The following is a 12,767-nucleotide window of genomic DNA, read 5'->3' as shown; positions in this document are numbered from 1 at the left end:
GGCAAGGCTGCATCCCCAAGAGATCACCATCATCCTCTCCAAGATTTCCTTCCACGCTACCGACCCTCCAGGTGCAGGTTTTGTTACTGAGCCTTTCTTGATCTCATCAGGAGGTATCAATGGATGGTTCTCCAACAGCATCAGGATTTGTGCTCCTTCTGCAAATGGCCCTTAAAAGGCACGTGGCCAGAAGCACCCAAGAGCTGACGGTGTAGTCATCCGGCCATGCCGCAAGCAACAATGACCACATCCACTTGCACAGGTAATGACAACTCTAACACGACTTGGCAGTGACCGCGGGACACATCGAGAATAAATCACAGCTGATGGCAAAGACAGAAGAAGTGTGTCACAGCGTGGATCAAATACAGTATTGCCTTCACCACATGAGCAACAGTAAGCTTAGATATCATAAGCAAACATAAAAGGCAAATATTAAGCGATGAAAAGTACCTGTGACGTCACAGAGTAACATCCTTAAAACATAAAGAACTTACAAATCAGTAAGGAAAAAAAATCCTAATATCCCAGAAGAAAGGCCAAAAATGGGCAGTTCACCAAAGAGCCAAGTGACCACTGAATATACAAAATAAAGAAACCAAAAAATGCAAAATGAAAGCAGAAACAGCAAGCAGTAAATCTGCTATCAAATCAGCAACAAAACCATCTAATAGAACCTGGCTTTGGTGAGGATGAGAAAGAGGGCACCTGAGCCGCCAGAACTGTAAACTGTCACTGCCATGCCACGAGGCACTTCGGCTGCTGGTACTCAAAGCTGAAGAGTTATATGTACGCGATGACCAAACAATCCCACTTCCAGGATTTTACCCTAAGGAAATAGTCAAGAATGAACACAAAAAGGTTTCGGTAAGAACACTCAACCTGGGGTTACGGTATCAGGTGAACAAAGCGAGCTACAAAATTCTATGTACAGAATGCTCCCAATTCTGTTAGATGAATGCGTACATTCACGTACACGTGAATATACATACATGTACAGTATACATATCAAGACTTCCCAGAGTAGGCACCAAAAGGTGAACAGTGGTCGCCTCTACACTGACGCGGTGCACCTGGTGCTGCTGTCTGTCTGTCTGTCCCCACCACAGTCCTCTGTTGCCCAAACGCAGAAAATATCCCCTCTCTTTGTGTATCCTGACTTTGTTTAAAACCCAAAGCATCAAAAATCTCAGATTTGGGAAGACCTATTTCGCAGTCTTCGGTCGATCCCTGTTGCTTTTGAAATTTTCATGACATTCACATACCACCTGTTCAGTGTAACATTTCTTTAAGTCAACTCGCTTTTTTTTAGTACTCGGGTCTGACGTGCTACCTGGGATTTTCTTCTAACACACGCTATAATAAATACCTATTAAAATTTCAAACATCTGTGTGCCACCTAAAGTCATTTCACATTCCTTCCGTGGGAAACACTGATCTGGGCCAACCGCCTACTCACTCGAGAGCATTTACTGACTCTGCCCTATAGGCATGAGTACCACCTGCAACAGGAAAGGGGTGACATGCTCTCCGCCAGGGATTTCTTCATCTGAAGGAAAGGGCAGGGGCCCTCCGCGCTCTCCCAGCCAGTGAGGATCAAGGCCAGGTTCATTTTACTTCTATCAACACTCCTGAGAGCTGACTACAATGCCAGGCATCATTCCAAATGCTTGACCGATAGGAACGGAACGCCTACAACCCTCATAATGACCCCCTGTGGGAGGCACTGCTTTACAGACTGAGGTGAAGGTCGGTCCCTCAAGCTGCGGAGCCTTGTAGAAAATTTCATTCTATTGCTTTTCAAACCTATTTTCCCACCTGGATTTGGATCCCTCCCCCGACACTTCAGTTGCTTAAATGATATCTGTGTGTGCGTGTGTGTGTATATATGTACATACATATTTATACATTATTTATACATTAAACATATTTATACATATTTATACATTTTTATTTTTTATACATTAAACACATACATACATATTTATATATATGTATATATATATATACATACGTATTTATACATTAAACACATATATTAAACACATTAAACACACATATATTAAAATGTGTGTATATTTAATGTGTGTATATAAAATGTGTGTATATAAAACATTGTGTGTTTATAAAACATTGTGTGTATATAAAACAATGTGTGTATATAAAATGTGTGTATATAAAACAATGTGTGTATATAAAATGTGTGTATATGAAACATTGTGTGTTTATAAAACAATGTGTGTATATAAAATGTGTGTATATATGTATGTGTGTATATAAAATGTGTATATAAAACATTGTGTGTATATAAAACAATGTGTGTATATAAAATGTGTGTATATAAAAATGTGTGTATATAAAATGTGTGTATATAAAAACACACATATATTAAACACATTAAACATGTAAACATACATTAAACACATATGTAACGTATGCACACATACACATACATGCAACGTACTTAAATGCAATTGCAAAAATCAATCCGATACTCTTAGCATCAATTTTTAAGTTTGAAATCTGAACTACATACTGCATACTAGCCTGAGATACTGCTCTACCTCTTATTGTTAATTTTATTGGTCTTTTTTTTAGTCTCATTGTTTTTTGTTTCTAGGTAGTTTTATTCTTGGTCATAAATGGAAGGCAGGAAGCAAAGTCTTAAGGGCAACAGACTTTGTACCTAAACAGACTTTCAGTTTGTTTCCTTTCTTGTGAGCTCTGTTGCTTTCTTAAGTAGATCCATAGGCCTCTGTGCCCCCACCTATCAAATGAAGTCTCTTCCAGGGCAGGCCACACAAACCTTCTCTGTAACTCTTGGTAGAGCCCTAGAAATACTGCTACTATTCATCGGCCATTACTGGGGGCTCCTGCCCTCTGCCAGTTTTCAAGGCGCACAGATAAAAAAGTACCCAGAGTTTCAGGACACTGGCCAACGTAACAGACCTCCCCCGCTCCTCAACATCACCCCAGTGTCAGAGGTGGATGGAGGATTCCACACCTCCCTGCGGGTTACCCAGCCCTTGGTAGCCTCACAGCATGTGGTAACAGCAGGGTCTCCCCAACACCTGGAACGCTGATGCTTTCTGGCCCACTGGAGAAAGTCCAGTGACCCCGTTAGCCCAGGGCTTGATGTGGCCACAACTGCTCCTGGAGAGACCACGAGGACTTCAGGAATGGAGCTGTGGACAGGAGCTGGGATAGAGTTAAGGGGAAATAAAGCCATCTGAGCCATCAGATTGGGGTACGTGGTGCCCCTGGTATCAATCTTAAACACAGGTGCCAGGGTTGGTAAGGCCTGGCACAGATGAGGTCCCCAGGACCCAGGTGGGTAGCAGGTAACCCAGATGGGACCAGGGCCCTTCAGGAGCGAAGGATTGCGGTTTTCAAGCCTCCCATCACTCTGTTCCCCTGTGTTTTCAGGGCCAATTTCTTGGCCCCTAAGTAACCTCCGTCTTTCCTCGTACCTGCCTCTTTCCTATCAGAGGGAGAATGGGCTGGTAAAGCTAGAAGTCCTGGTGGTGACAGTTAACCCTTCTGGGTTTCTATAATCCTTTCCCGAACTTTTCCAGATCCCTCGGGCCAGGAGGGGAACTAGTGACTCAGAGTACTCAAGCCTGCTTTGCCAGCAGGGCACATCATCCCCATTGTGCAGGAGAGGCTCAGGGAAAGAACGTCACTTTCAGGGGCCCAGGTTCCAGATTTTCTGATTCTCTCTTTATCACACCCCTGATTGGATCCACCCATTACGTTCACAGAGCTGCCTTGCTAACAACCCTCCCCACTTTAGAGAGCAGCTGAGGCCTGGAGGGAAGTGACTTGCCCAGGGTCACATGGCTTGCAAAGAGATTGAGACCCAAATGGATGGACAGGGATGTCTTATCAGCTGCCTGTCTACCTAGGTAGCTGAAGAAGGGGCGGGGACTGTGGATGAGGCGCTGGGTCCTTGCTGGGCTCCCTGTGTGGTATGAACAAAGCTCTGCTGTGGCCAGGACAGCCATCCCTAATAACCGTGCCCTCGCTTGAGGTCGCCCACTAAGGTGGGCATCAGAAACCCACGTGTAAGCCCCCACTTGATAGGGTCTAACGGGTCTCTTCTGTCCGGGGAGGATCTGCTGGGAACCGGAGAAAGGGGTTGAGAGGCAGCAGCACCGCAGGGAAGGCTGGGGACCAGAAGGAGAGACAGCTCATGCCTCCAGATCTGCCTTCAGCAAGCCCCTCTCTCCTGCTCTGTGCCTCAGTTTCCTCACCTGTAAAACAGGGTTGAGTTCTAAGCTTTTTCCTCACAAAAGATCCCCTGATTTTGCTCCCTGGAGCTTGCAGTTTGAAAGATGTCATGTCAGTGCTGTGTAAGTGTCATGTCAGTTTCGGTTCCCCAGCAGCCATACTGATACTGACAGTAAGGTGGCCTGTTGTTGTGGTTGACTAGAAAAGACAGGAGTAACCGTGGCAAGGGCCTTGAGCGGCTCAGACCCTGCCAGCTCTGCGAAGGAGCTGGAAAAGAGTAGGCTCGCAGCCCACATCAGCATGGGGGCTCCCACCCACCAAGGCCTGTTCCTGTGGTCTAGGGTATTTGGAGGCATTCCCCGGCTCCTGCTATGGGCCAATCTCACAAGGTAACTGAGGGGGAAGCTCAAGGGCAGGTCATTTCAGGAGACCCAGCATTCAGGTGGCCATCAGAGTCTGAGAGGTACCAGAAAATAAAGCCATTTTATTGTTTTTTATCTGCCATTGTGGCCTGGGGAGAAGGGTACGACTGGAAGGGAGGGAGGTGATGCTGTGGCCCCAGCTGAGGCCCTCGGGTCCTCTACTTGGCCTGGACTGTCTCCTCCAGACTCTCCAAGCGCTTCTGTAGCTCCTGCACTGTGGCCTGGAGCTTCTTCATTTCCTCCTCCAGCCGGTGTATGGCGTCCTGGGGGACCCATCGTTGCGTGAGTCCCAGCTCCATCCCGGGCTCCCCTGACCCTGGCAGCCCCCCCCCACCCCCCTACCAAGAGCCCCAGGGCCTGGCCCTTCTGTCTTTCAGCTGGTTGCTGCCCAGACAGCTGCAGGCCAATAAGCTTGAAACCTGTTTTCTGAGGCCTCAGGATCACCCACTCCCGGCCCCCAAAGGATCCCCAACGTTGTGAGTGTGAGGGGCCCAAACACCAGCCACCTTCCACGGGGACAATGACTCCATCCATCAGTAGCAGCCCCTGCCCTATAGGTCTTCTTGTCCTGCCTCCCAGGTTCCCGTCCACTTCTCACCGAGTTGGGGGTACCACCGGCCTCTGGTGCTGCCTTTCTGCGCCCGGTGTCCAGGCCCCGGTTGACCCTCAGCTCCCGGCTCTTTGGGGGCACATAGCCATCCTTGAGGGAAATGAGGAGGGGCCCGGCATCCTGGCCCTTCAGCCACTCCTCAGCCGTGAGGGCAGCGTCAGGCCCCGCGGTGGGTGGGTAAAGGTCCTCCTGGAACAGGTCCGACTGTGGGCAAGGCCAAGGCTGGGTAAGCGAGTGCTTGGGCCACACCACCACCACCCAGCAAGTGTGTGGGGTCAGTGCCTGGCCCGCAGCCCAGGAAGAGACATGGGAGCATCACCTTTCTAGGCACTGTCATGGCAATGGGCTCACACCTCCGCTCGTGCAGCTTGTAGAACCTGTGGAAATAAGAAGGTGAGCAGCGCCTGCGTCATGGGGGCGGCTGGAATCCAAGGTCGGCACGGGGTCAGCATAGCCCAGGGAGCATGCTCGGGGCAGGGGCAGGGGTCAGTCACCTGGCAATCTCACACTTGTTCACCTCCAGGCCGCGTTTGGGCATGTAGCCCATGCCCCGCTGGGACTCCTTGGAACTGAACATGGAGAGATAGTGCAGATATGGGGCCTCGGAAGTGATCTCGAAGTACCGGATGGAGCTGTCACCCTGCAGGTGGCGCGTGCAAACCCCGGGATCAGCACCGACAGATCCCTCTTGCCTGGTCCTCTCCAAGATCCACGCCCCCACCCCGCCCCAGACCCCCCTCCTCCCTCCACAAGCCGCTGCCCGACTGGGACACCTTGCCACAGAGGTAGACTATGTTGGTGTCGGGGTCAAAGAAGGGCAGCAGGACGCCACTGCTCGTGTCCAGTTCCTGCAGGGACAGTGGCTCCTCCAGGTGCTTCTGTAGAGATGGATGAGACAGGGAACAATGAGCTGGTCCAAGTCAGGCCTGTGAAGCCCACCGGGCAGGGACTCGGGGAAGGCCCTCACAGAACAACCAGCGGAAACCTCCATCCCACAGAGGGTAAACTGAGGCCCATGGCTGTGTGGGATCATGCAAGTGGCAGGGCGGGGACTAAGCCTCCAGTCCTGCCTGATCGCCGCTCCCCACCCGGCACTCACCGTGTCCCACAGCGCCACCTGCCGCTCACTCATGCGGCTGAAGCCTGTGGTCAGGATCTTCCCATCAGATACAAACACGGCGCGCACAGGCCGGGTCCCCTCATGGGGACGGTCCTTCTCCTGGAAGGAAAGGGAGGTGGTCAGTCAGTACCCGCACACTCATCCTAATGACCAGGCTCCAGGTGAGAGCAAGGGAGGGCAGCATCTAGGGACCCGGCTGGTGGTGTGTACAAGGGTAAATGTCCTAGGGTCAAGGGGCACGATACATGGCAACTCACAGCTACAACAGTGCCTTTGCGGGGCTCGATGATGCGCACGCGCTTGTCGCGGCAGGAGGTGCAAATGAGCGCGCCATCTCGGCTCCAGTCCACACTGTAGATTGTGTCCGGGTGCACGTCCGAGCCGAGCGTCAGCACAGCCGCCCCGGTGCCCACGTCCCACACTAGGATCACGTTGTCGCAACCTGGGTGATATCCCCACTGTCAGAAGCCACGAGCCTCGCTGTCACGTGACCAGCCCGCCCCTCCTCTTCCCCCAGGCACCTGCACTGAGCAGCACATTCTGGGCTGTGGGGTGCCAGGCCACGATGCCCACGCGCTTGGTGTGGCCCTCCAGGGTGACGACAGGCTCCCTCAGGGGCAGCGTCAGGCCCCCATCAGGGATCTCCCACACCTGCAGAGAGGGGGCAAGTGAGACCTGGGGGCTCCAAATATCAGATCTGGTGCTGGAGCTCTCCCGGCCCCCGTGTCCCCCCCACCACTCACCATGACTGTGCAATCCTCAGAGCCACTGGCAATGACATTATCATTGTGCGGGCACCAGGCGATGTCCAGCACCGGGGCTGTGTGGCCACAGACCATGGGCGCGTTCTTGTCCACACGTCCAGTCTAGAGAGCACAGCAGGATTCTGAGGGAGGTGTTTTTGCTCTCTAAACCTGATCCAACCTCCCCAGACCCTTTCAGAGAGGCACAGAGGAAGGCAGTGGGGTCCCTGTCCAGGCAGCTCAGAAGGGCTGGCCACAAGTAGTGCAGGAAGGGGATGCCACACCGGGCCCTGGTCCTGCCTTAGTGTTAGACCCTGGCCAAGGTCTCACCTGGCCCTGACATCTCACCTATGCCCTGGGGCTGGCCCCCGCCCCCTTCCCTGAGGGAAGCTTCCAGGGGATGACAGGCCAAGGCTCTAGGGAGGGGAGGTTGCATTAAGATTAGGGTTCCCCAAGGAAGTGTGGGGATGGGGATGGAGATGGGTCCTTCCAAAAGGACAGGGACCAGGAAAGGCCGTCATAATTGGCCCCAGGCAGGAGCAGAGGTTTGGAAATGGCTGCTTCCGGGGACGGCTGCTGCCTCGGCAGGGCTTCCTGTGTGAAGAGCGCACCCAGCTCTCACCCCACAACCACTTCCTCTTCTCTCTGCTTCCATCGGCCCTTTTAAGGTAACATCTTAGGGCCGATCTCCCCTTCCTGTCTCACCCCCCAAGAGCACAGGAGTGTGCTGGGGGTGGGGGTCAGCAGAGCGGATGGGGGTGGCTGTGAGCAGGACCAGAGGAAAGGCAGGTTTGGGGGAGGAGAGAGGGCCTCTTACACCCTCCCTGCCTGCAGCAGGGGGGGCCAGGGCTCAGGCAGGCCCAGGCCCAGAGCCACCCCTACCCTGAGAGCACCGCTGGGTCTCCCCTCTCCCCACGGAGCCCTCTCTGTGCTCCACAGGGGCATCAGGCTTGGGAGACCAGGCCCTGGGTCTGCAGGACTCGCCGTGTGACCTTTCTGGTGTCATCTGAGCTCCAGTTTCCATGCGACCACTACATGTAGGAGCTGGAGGAGGCGTAAGGCTCATGTGGCCCAGCTCAGTTTTACAGATGACAACGCTGCAGCCCGGGGAGGCTTAGCGACAGCCATCAGGACCCCCAAGGGGCCACTGGATGGCCAGAGGCCCCCTCAAGTGGAACACTGCTGCTCCAGGGGCTCACCTTGCCAAGGGACAGCACCAGGAAGGCCCCTCCCCCGCTGGCCTCACAGATCAGGGCAACGAACTTGGGGTTGACAGCACAAAAGCCACTGTCCCAGGTGGTCTGTGAGACGCGCACGTCCTCATAGCACTGGTCGGCCTTGGCTGGCTGTCCAAACACGTGGCGGAATTTGCTGGAGCGGACCACCTGCCGGCTCATCCTGGGGGGCGGGGAATGTGGGGTTTGAGGGCTTTGGAGGGAGCTTCAGGTCAACTCTGACCTTAGAGTGTCCTCTGTGCCCCCCAGAACACCCCTCCGCCTGGCCTTTAAGGTCTCAGCTAATTCATCTCCCTGGGCTCCCTGCCCCCTCCACCATAACTGCCATCCTTGCCCTCATGCTCGTCTTCCTCACCCCTTCTCACCCCCCACCCCCCCCGCCCTGGCTAACCTGCAAGGCCAACCTTCTCTACCCACCCCAGGCCTCACGTCTGTACCCTCAGCCTCTAGGGCAGAGCCTGGTGTGGGGTAGCACCAAGTGCCGATTTGTCGACCGCTGATGGACACGGCCCTTCCTCTCTGAGGCCTCACTCCCACACTCTGGGGGTTTCAGTGTAGACAGCCTGGAGGGTGGGTTCGCTCAGTCACAGCAGCCAGGCCTCACATCCTTCACACCTACATGGGGAGCTTCCTGAAGGCAGGGACAGGGCTGGCCCCCCATCACCTGCTGGCACGGGGCTCCGCAGACACAGGGAAGCAGCGTGCGGGCCTGCCTGGGAGGCAGGTCCTTGGGGTCAAGACAGCTTCCCCAACAGGTCTCTGGACACCAGAAACAGCCAGATGGCTTGGGTCCTACTATCTCCTTCCCACACCTCTGCTTCTAGAGTCTGCCTAAGCAGGTGCCCTTAAATACTGTCTCCACCTGCACTGCAACTATCCACAGGGAGAGGCGGCGCTGACTTCTCTGAGGTCCAGTGAGGACGGTTCCCCCCACCATGGCTGGGCGGAGAGCGATTAAAGCCAAGGGGACTGCCTCTGGCTCCCCAGGTTCCAGAGCCCATCCTGACGCCCACCTGCATCACCTTCCTGCTGAGCCGCGGGGCCACGCTGCCCGCTCAGAGGGCGCCCTGCCAGGCCTCCACTCCACCCGCCCAGCTTCACCCCTTCTCACCCAGGCACCCCCCCCCCCAACCCTGGCCTGGCCTGGGAGGTTCCAGGAGGCTCCAGGGCCACCTGCCCAGAGAGCAGGTGAGGAGCATTGTGAGAAGGAGCAGTCTGGAAACAGGGGGATCAGTCCCAGGTGAGAGACCTGGGCCTGGGGAGAGGGGAGCCCCAAAACCGAGGTTGGGGGACAGGAAGCCGGCGCCCCACCCTGCCTCCTCCCCCACCGCAGGTACCAGGCCCAGAAACCGCGGAAAGGGGAACTTGGTCTTTTCTTGTTTTGCTCTCAACCCCTTCCTGTCTCCAGGCTCAGGGCAGCTGCTCGGCGCACCCCACCCTGTCCCCACCCCCACCCCCGATGCCCGTTCCGGGGAGCGTCAGGCCCCCGGCTCCCCCACCTCCATCTTGGCTGCGGTGGTCCCTCACCCTGGCCTGCTCACAGCGCCCTGGGACACGCGGATGGGCCCTCCCACGCACGCCCACCCCCGGGGCCAGTCCCCTCCACAGCGGCGCGGACGGTGGGCTCTCTCCCACCCCCGGGCGGCGCGCGACAGCCCGGCCGCCCCCACAGCCGGCTTCCGCCAAGCTGACGCCGGCCCCACAGGTGGCCCGGGGCAGGGATGCCTAGTCCCTTGCCCGGGGACTCAGGCTTACCTGCCGCTGAGAGATGAGTGACCCCCCCCCCCCAAATGGAGGAGGGAGAGGAGGAGGAGGAGGAGGAGGAGGAGGAGGAGGAGGAAGGAGCCGGCGGAGCCAGAGACTGCCCGCTGAGGATGCTCTTGTCAAGACAATGAATGAGAAGCGGCGGCTGCCCGCCTCCTTCTGGGTGGCAGCGCCCCTTTGGGCGGAGCTCTTAAAGGGGGTAGCCCTTCTCCGGGCAGAGGCACCGCCCCCCCCCGCCCCCCGCCCGCGGCCGCCCTCCCTCCGCCTAGCTCGGCCTCGCCTGCCAATTCCGAACCCAAACAGATGCTGCCGGCCAGTCGCTGACAATCTCATGGGCGCTTTTGTAATGTCAAAATGCAAAAATACCCTGTTCCTTCTTCCCTCCCTCAGTCCGCTCCCAGCCCACTCACCATCCTGTCCCTGGCGTTCGTAGAAGCGCCCATCAGCGCCCCCCCCCCCGCCCACCCCCAGCTAAGGCTGAGCTGCCTTCCGCAACCCCCCCACCCCACCCCCGCTCCCGCCAGACAAGGAATGGAGGGGGAGGGGCTCGTCCAGGCTCCTGCACTTACAAACGGTGGCCTGGGGAGGGTCACCACCTCTCGCATCTCCTGTCTTCATCCGGGAGCGCCTCCGCCCCGCCTGCCTCGCGGAGAACGAATGAGATACTCTGGCATCACGGAGGCTTCTTCGTGCCCGGGGTTGCAGAGGTGAATGAGTCAGGGAGGGTCAGGTTCCTGCCCCGCAGAGAGCTCTCAGCCTGTCGGAGGGAGGGGAGCGAAAGAACGACGGCTCCAAGGATGCTAAGCAGAGGAAGAAGCCCGACTTCCTGCTCAAGAGGAAGGGGGAGTCCACTGTCATCCTTGGACTCAGAGAAGGGATCATGGAGGCTGCAGAGGGTACGAGAGGCCTTCCCCAGAGTCAGACTGCTCTCTGAGTTGGGCTCCTGGCTGCCCCTGCTGAGTGATCCCGGGCAGGCTTATCTCACTTCCCTCAGCCCCAGTTTCTCCTCTCTGTAAAACTCATACCCAGCTCAAGAGGTTATGGGGAAAGCAAAGCCCTATGCGCTTCGTCCGGAGAGATACAAGTGCTTAAGAAGTGTGGGCTCTTATCATTTTTACTATTTTCAGGGCACCGGGCTGGGCCTGAGCAGGTGGGAGGGGGCCAAGAGGCATGACTGGAGGAGGCCTTGTGGGCTGAGGGGCAGCCAAGCAAAAAGGCCCAGTGATGTGATTCCTCGAGGGACGGGTTCAAATCCCACCTCCACCACGGACTGGCGGCACGATCTCGGGCATGAGGTGTGACCTCTGACAACCTCAGTTTCTCCGTCCGCAAATGGGGGACAAATACCGTGTGACCTGCCCTCTTCACAAAGGTGTAAGGCTCCAATGAGACAAAACTCGTAAAAGTGTTCTACACATTATTAAATTGTAGAAACCTATGGGTGGTGTTGTACCTGAGAGCCTGCCCCTGGACTGGCCTGGACCGGACTGGACGGGGATGCTCGGGGGCTGCAACGGGTCGTCTCCACCCGAAGTGATGAGAATAACAGCCAGCATTTACTGTGCGCCTACTGTGTGCCGGGCGCTGTCTCAACACTATAAATATGTTACATCCCTAGCATAGGAAATCCATCCATCCATCCTTAGGAAATCGTTTCATCTCTATAACACAGAGACCACCTCCCTTTTACGGAGGACCCAGGCACACTTTGCCTTCCTCCTTCCCGGCAGGAGACAAGTGGACTGGCCAGAGGCCTGAAAACCATGCCCCCCGGAAGCGAAAGCCTGACAGGCCTACAGAGGGACAGGCTGGGAATCGCAGATGCCACTTGCACATCCCAGCAGGTGTGCGGCATGTGGTGGGACGGACAGGTATGGGGCTGCCGCAGATGACAGATGTGAGGCCAGTGGCACCAGCTACGGGGAAGCAGGTGTCTGGGGAACGCAAGCCCGAGAGGCAGTCCAGTGGTGGGTGGTGAAGGCCCTGCCGCGAGGCTCCTCGTGTACCTAAGGAGGGGCAGACGGCTCCCTGAGAGGGGCGTTGGGACAGTGTGCCTGTGGCGTGCTTCTGGCCCAACCTCTTAGCGTCCTTTTCCTTCAGAGAACCAACCTTTCCACACTGGCAGTCTCTCAACTTCAAGAGGGGGTCCAAGGTGGGCACAGGGCCACAGCTCCCCAGTCAAAGCCATCTTTTCTGATTGGTTCAGGGAGGGCCGCTGGATTCAAGGCCATGTGATCAGAAGCAGACGCGTTGGAGCTGCTGGCAAAAAGAGCCTACTTTCCACTGGGGGTCAGTAAGCCGATAGGCTATAAGCCCGGCACTAGTAGTGACCATCTTGTCACCGTATAGGAAAAGCTGGCCCGAATCAGCCCACACAGACACCTCCAGAAGCAAGATATGAAGACTAACGTGTTCTTGGCGTCATTTGAGTACCTGGATCGAGCTGTGCCTGAACCCCTTAACCTTTCTGTCACATAAGGCATAGGTTCCTTTCTCCACATAAGCCAATAAGTCTGAGTCGGATTTCTGACACTTACGACGGAAAGAGGTCCTGATGGGTACATCCACTCTGAGAGACAGGACGGCCCTAAAGAGACTGTAGAGCATGATGGAGTCGGACAGACCTGGAGAACCGTAGCTTTG

General features: G+C 55.7%; 1 protein-coding gene across 2 annotated transcripts; it reads right to left on the bottom strand.

The window, feature by feature from the left end:
* Positions 1 to 4,694: 4,694 nt before the first annotated feature.
* CORO1A (coronin 1A) lies at positions 4,695 to 10,826 on the bottom strand. 2 transcript variants are annotated; one of them, XM_045460605.1, is made up of 11 exons: positions 10,694 to 10,826; positions 8,325 to 8,523; positions 7,126 to 7,248; positions 6,904 to 7,033; positions 6,640 to 6,824; positions 6,362 to 6,481; positions 6,036 to 6,140; positions 5,757 to 5,902; positions 5,582 to 5,639; positions 5,251 to 5,466; positions 4,695 to 4,915 (listed from the first exon to the last, which is right to left on the bottom strand). In XM_045460605.1, exons 2-11 carry the CDS (start codon positions 8,520 to 8,522, stop codon positions 4,811 to 4,813), a joined length of 1,386 nt encoding a protein of 461 aa, XP_045316561.1. In that variant the 5' UTR covers position 8,523; positions 10,694 to 10,826; the 3' UTR covers positions 4,695 to 4,810. The 2 variants fall into 2 exon arrangements, with proteins under 2 accessions (XP_045316561.1, XP_045316560.1); XM_045460604.1 differs by lacking the exon at positions 10,694 to 10,826 and adding an exon at positions 10,116 to 10,295.
* Positions 10,827 to 12,767: the final 1,941 nt, after the last annotated feature.

The sequence above is a fragment of the Leopardus geoffroyi genome, chromosome E3, assembly GCF_018350155.1.
Source record: "Leopardus geoffroyi isolate Oge1 chromosome E3, O.geoffroyi_Oge1_pat1.0, whole genome shotgun sequence".
NCBI lineage: Eukaryota > Metazoa > Chordata > Mammalia > Carnivora > Felidae > Leopardus > Leopardus geoffroyi.
The sequence above is the reverse complement of the archived record's forward strand: the minus strand, read 5'-3'. Positions and strand labels throughout refer to the sequence as shown.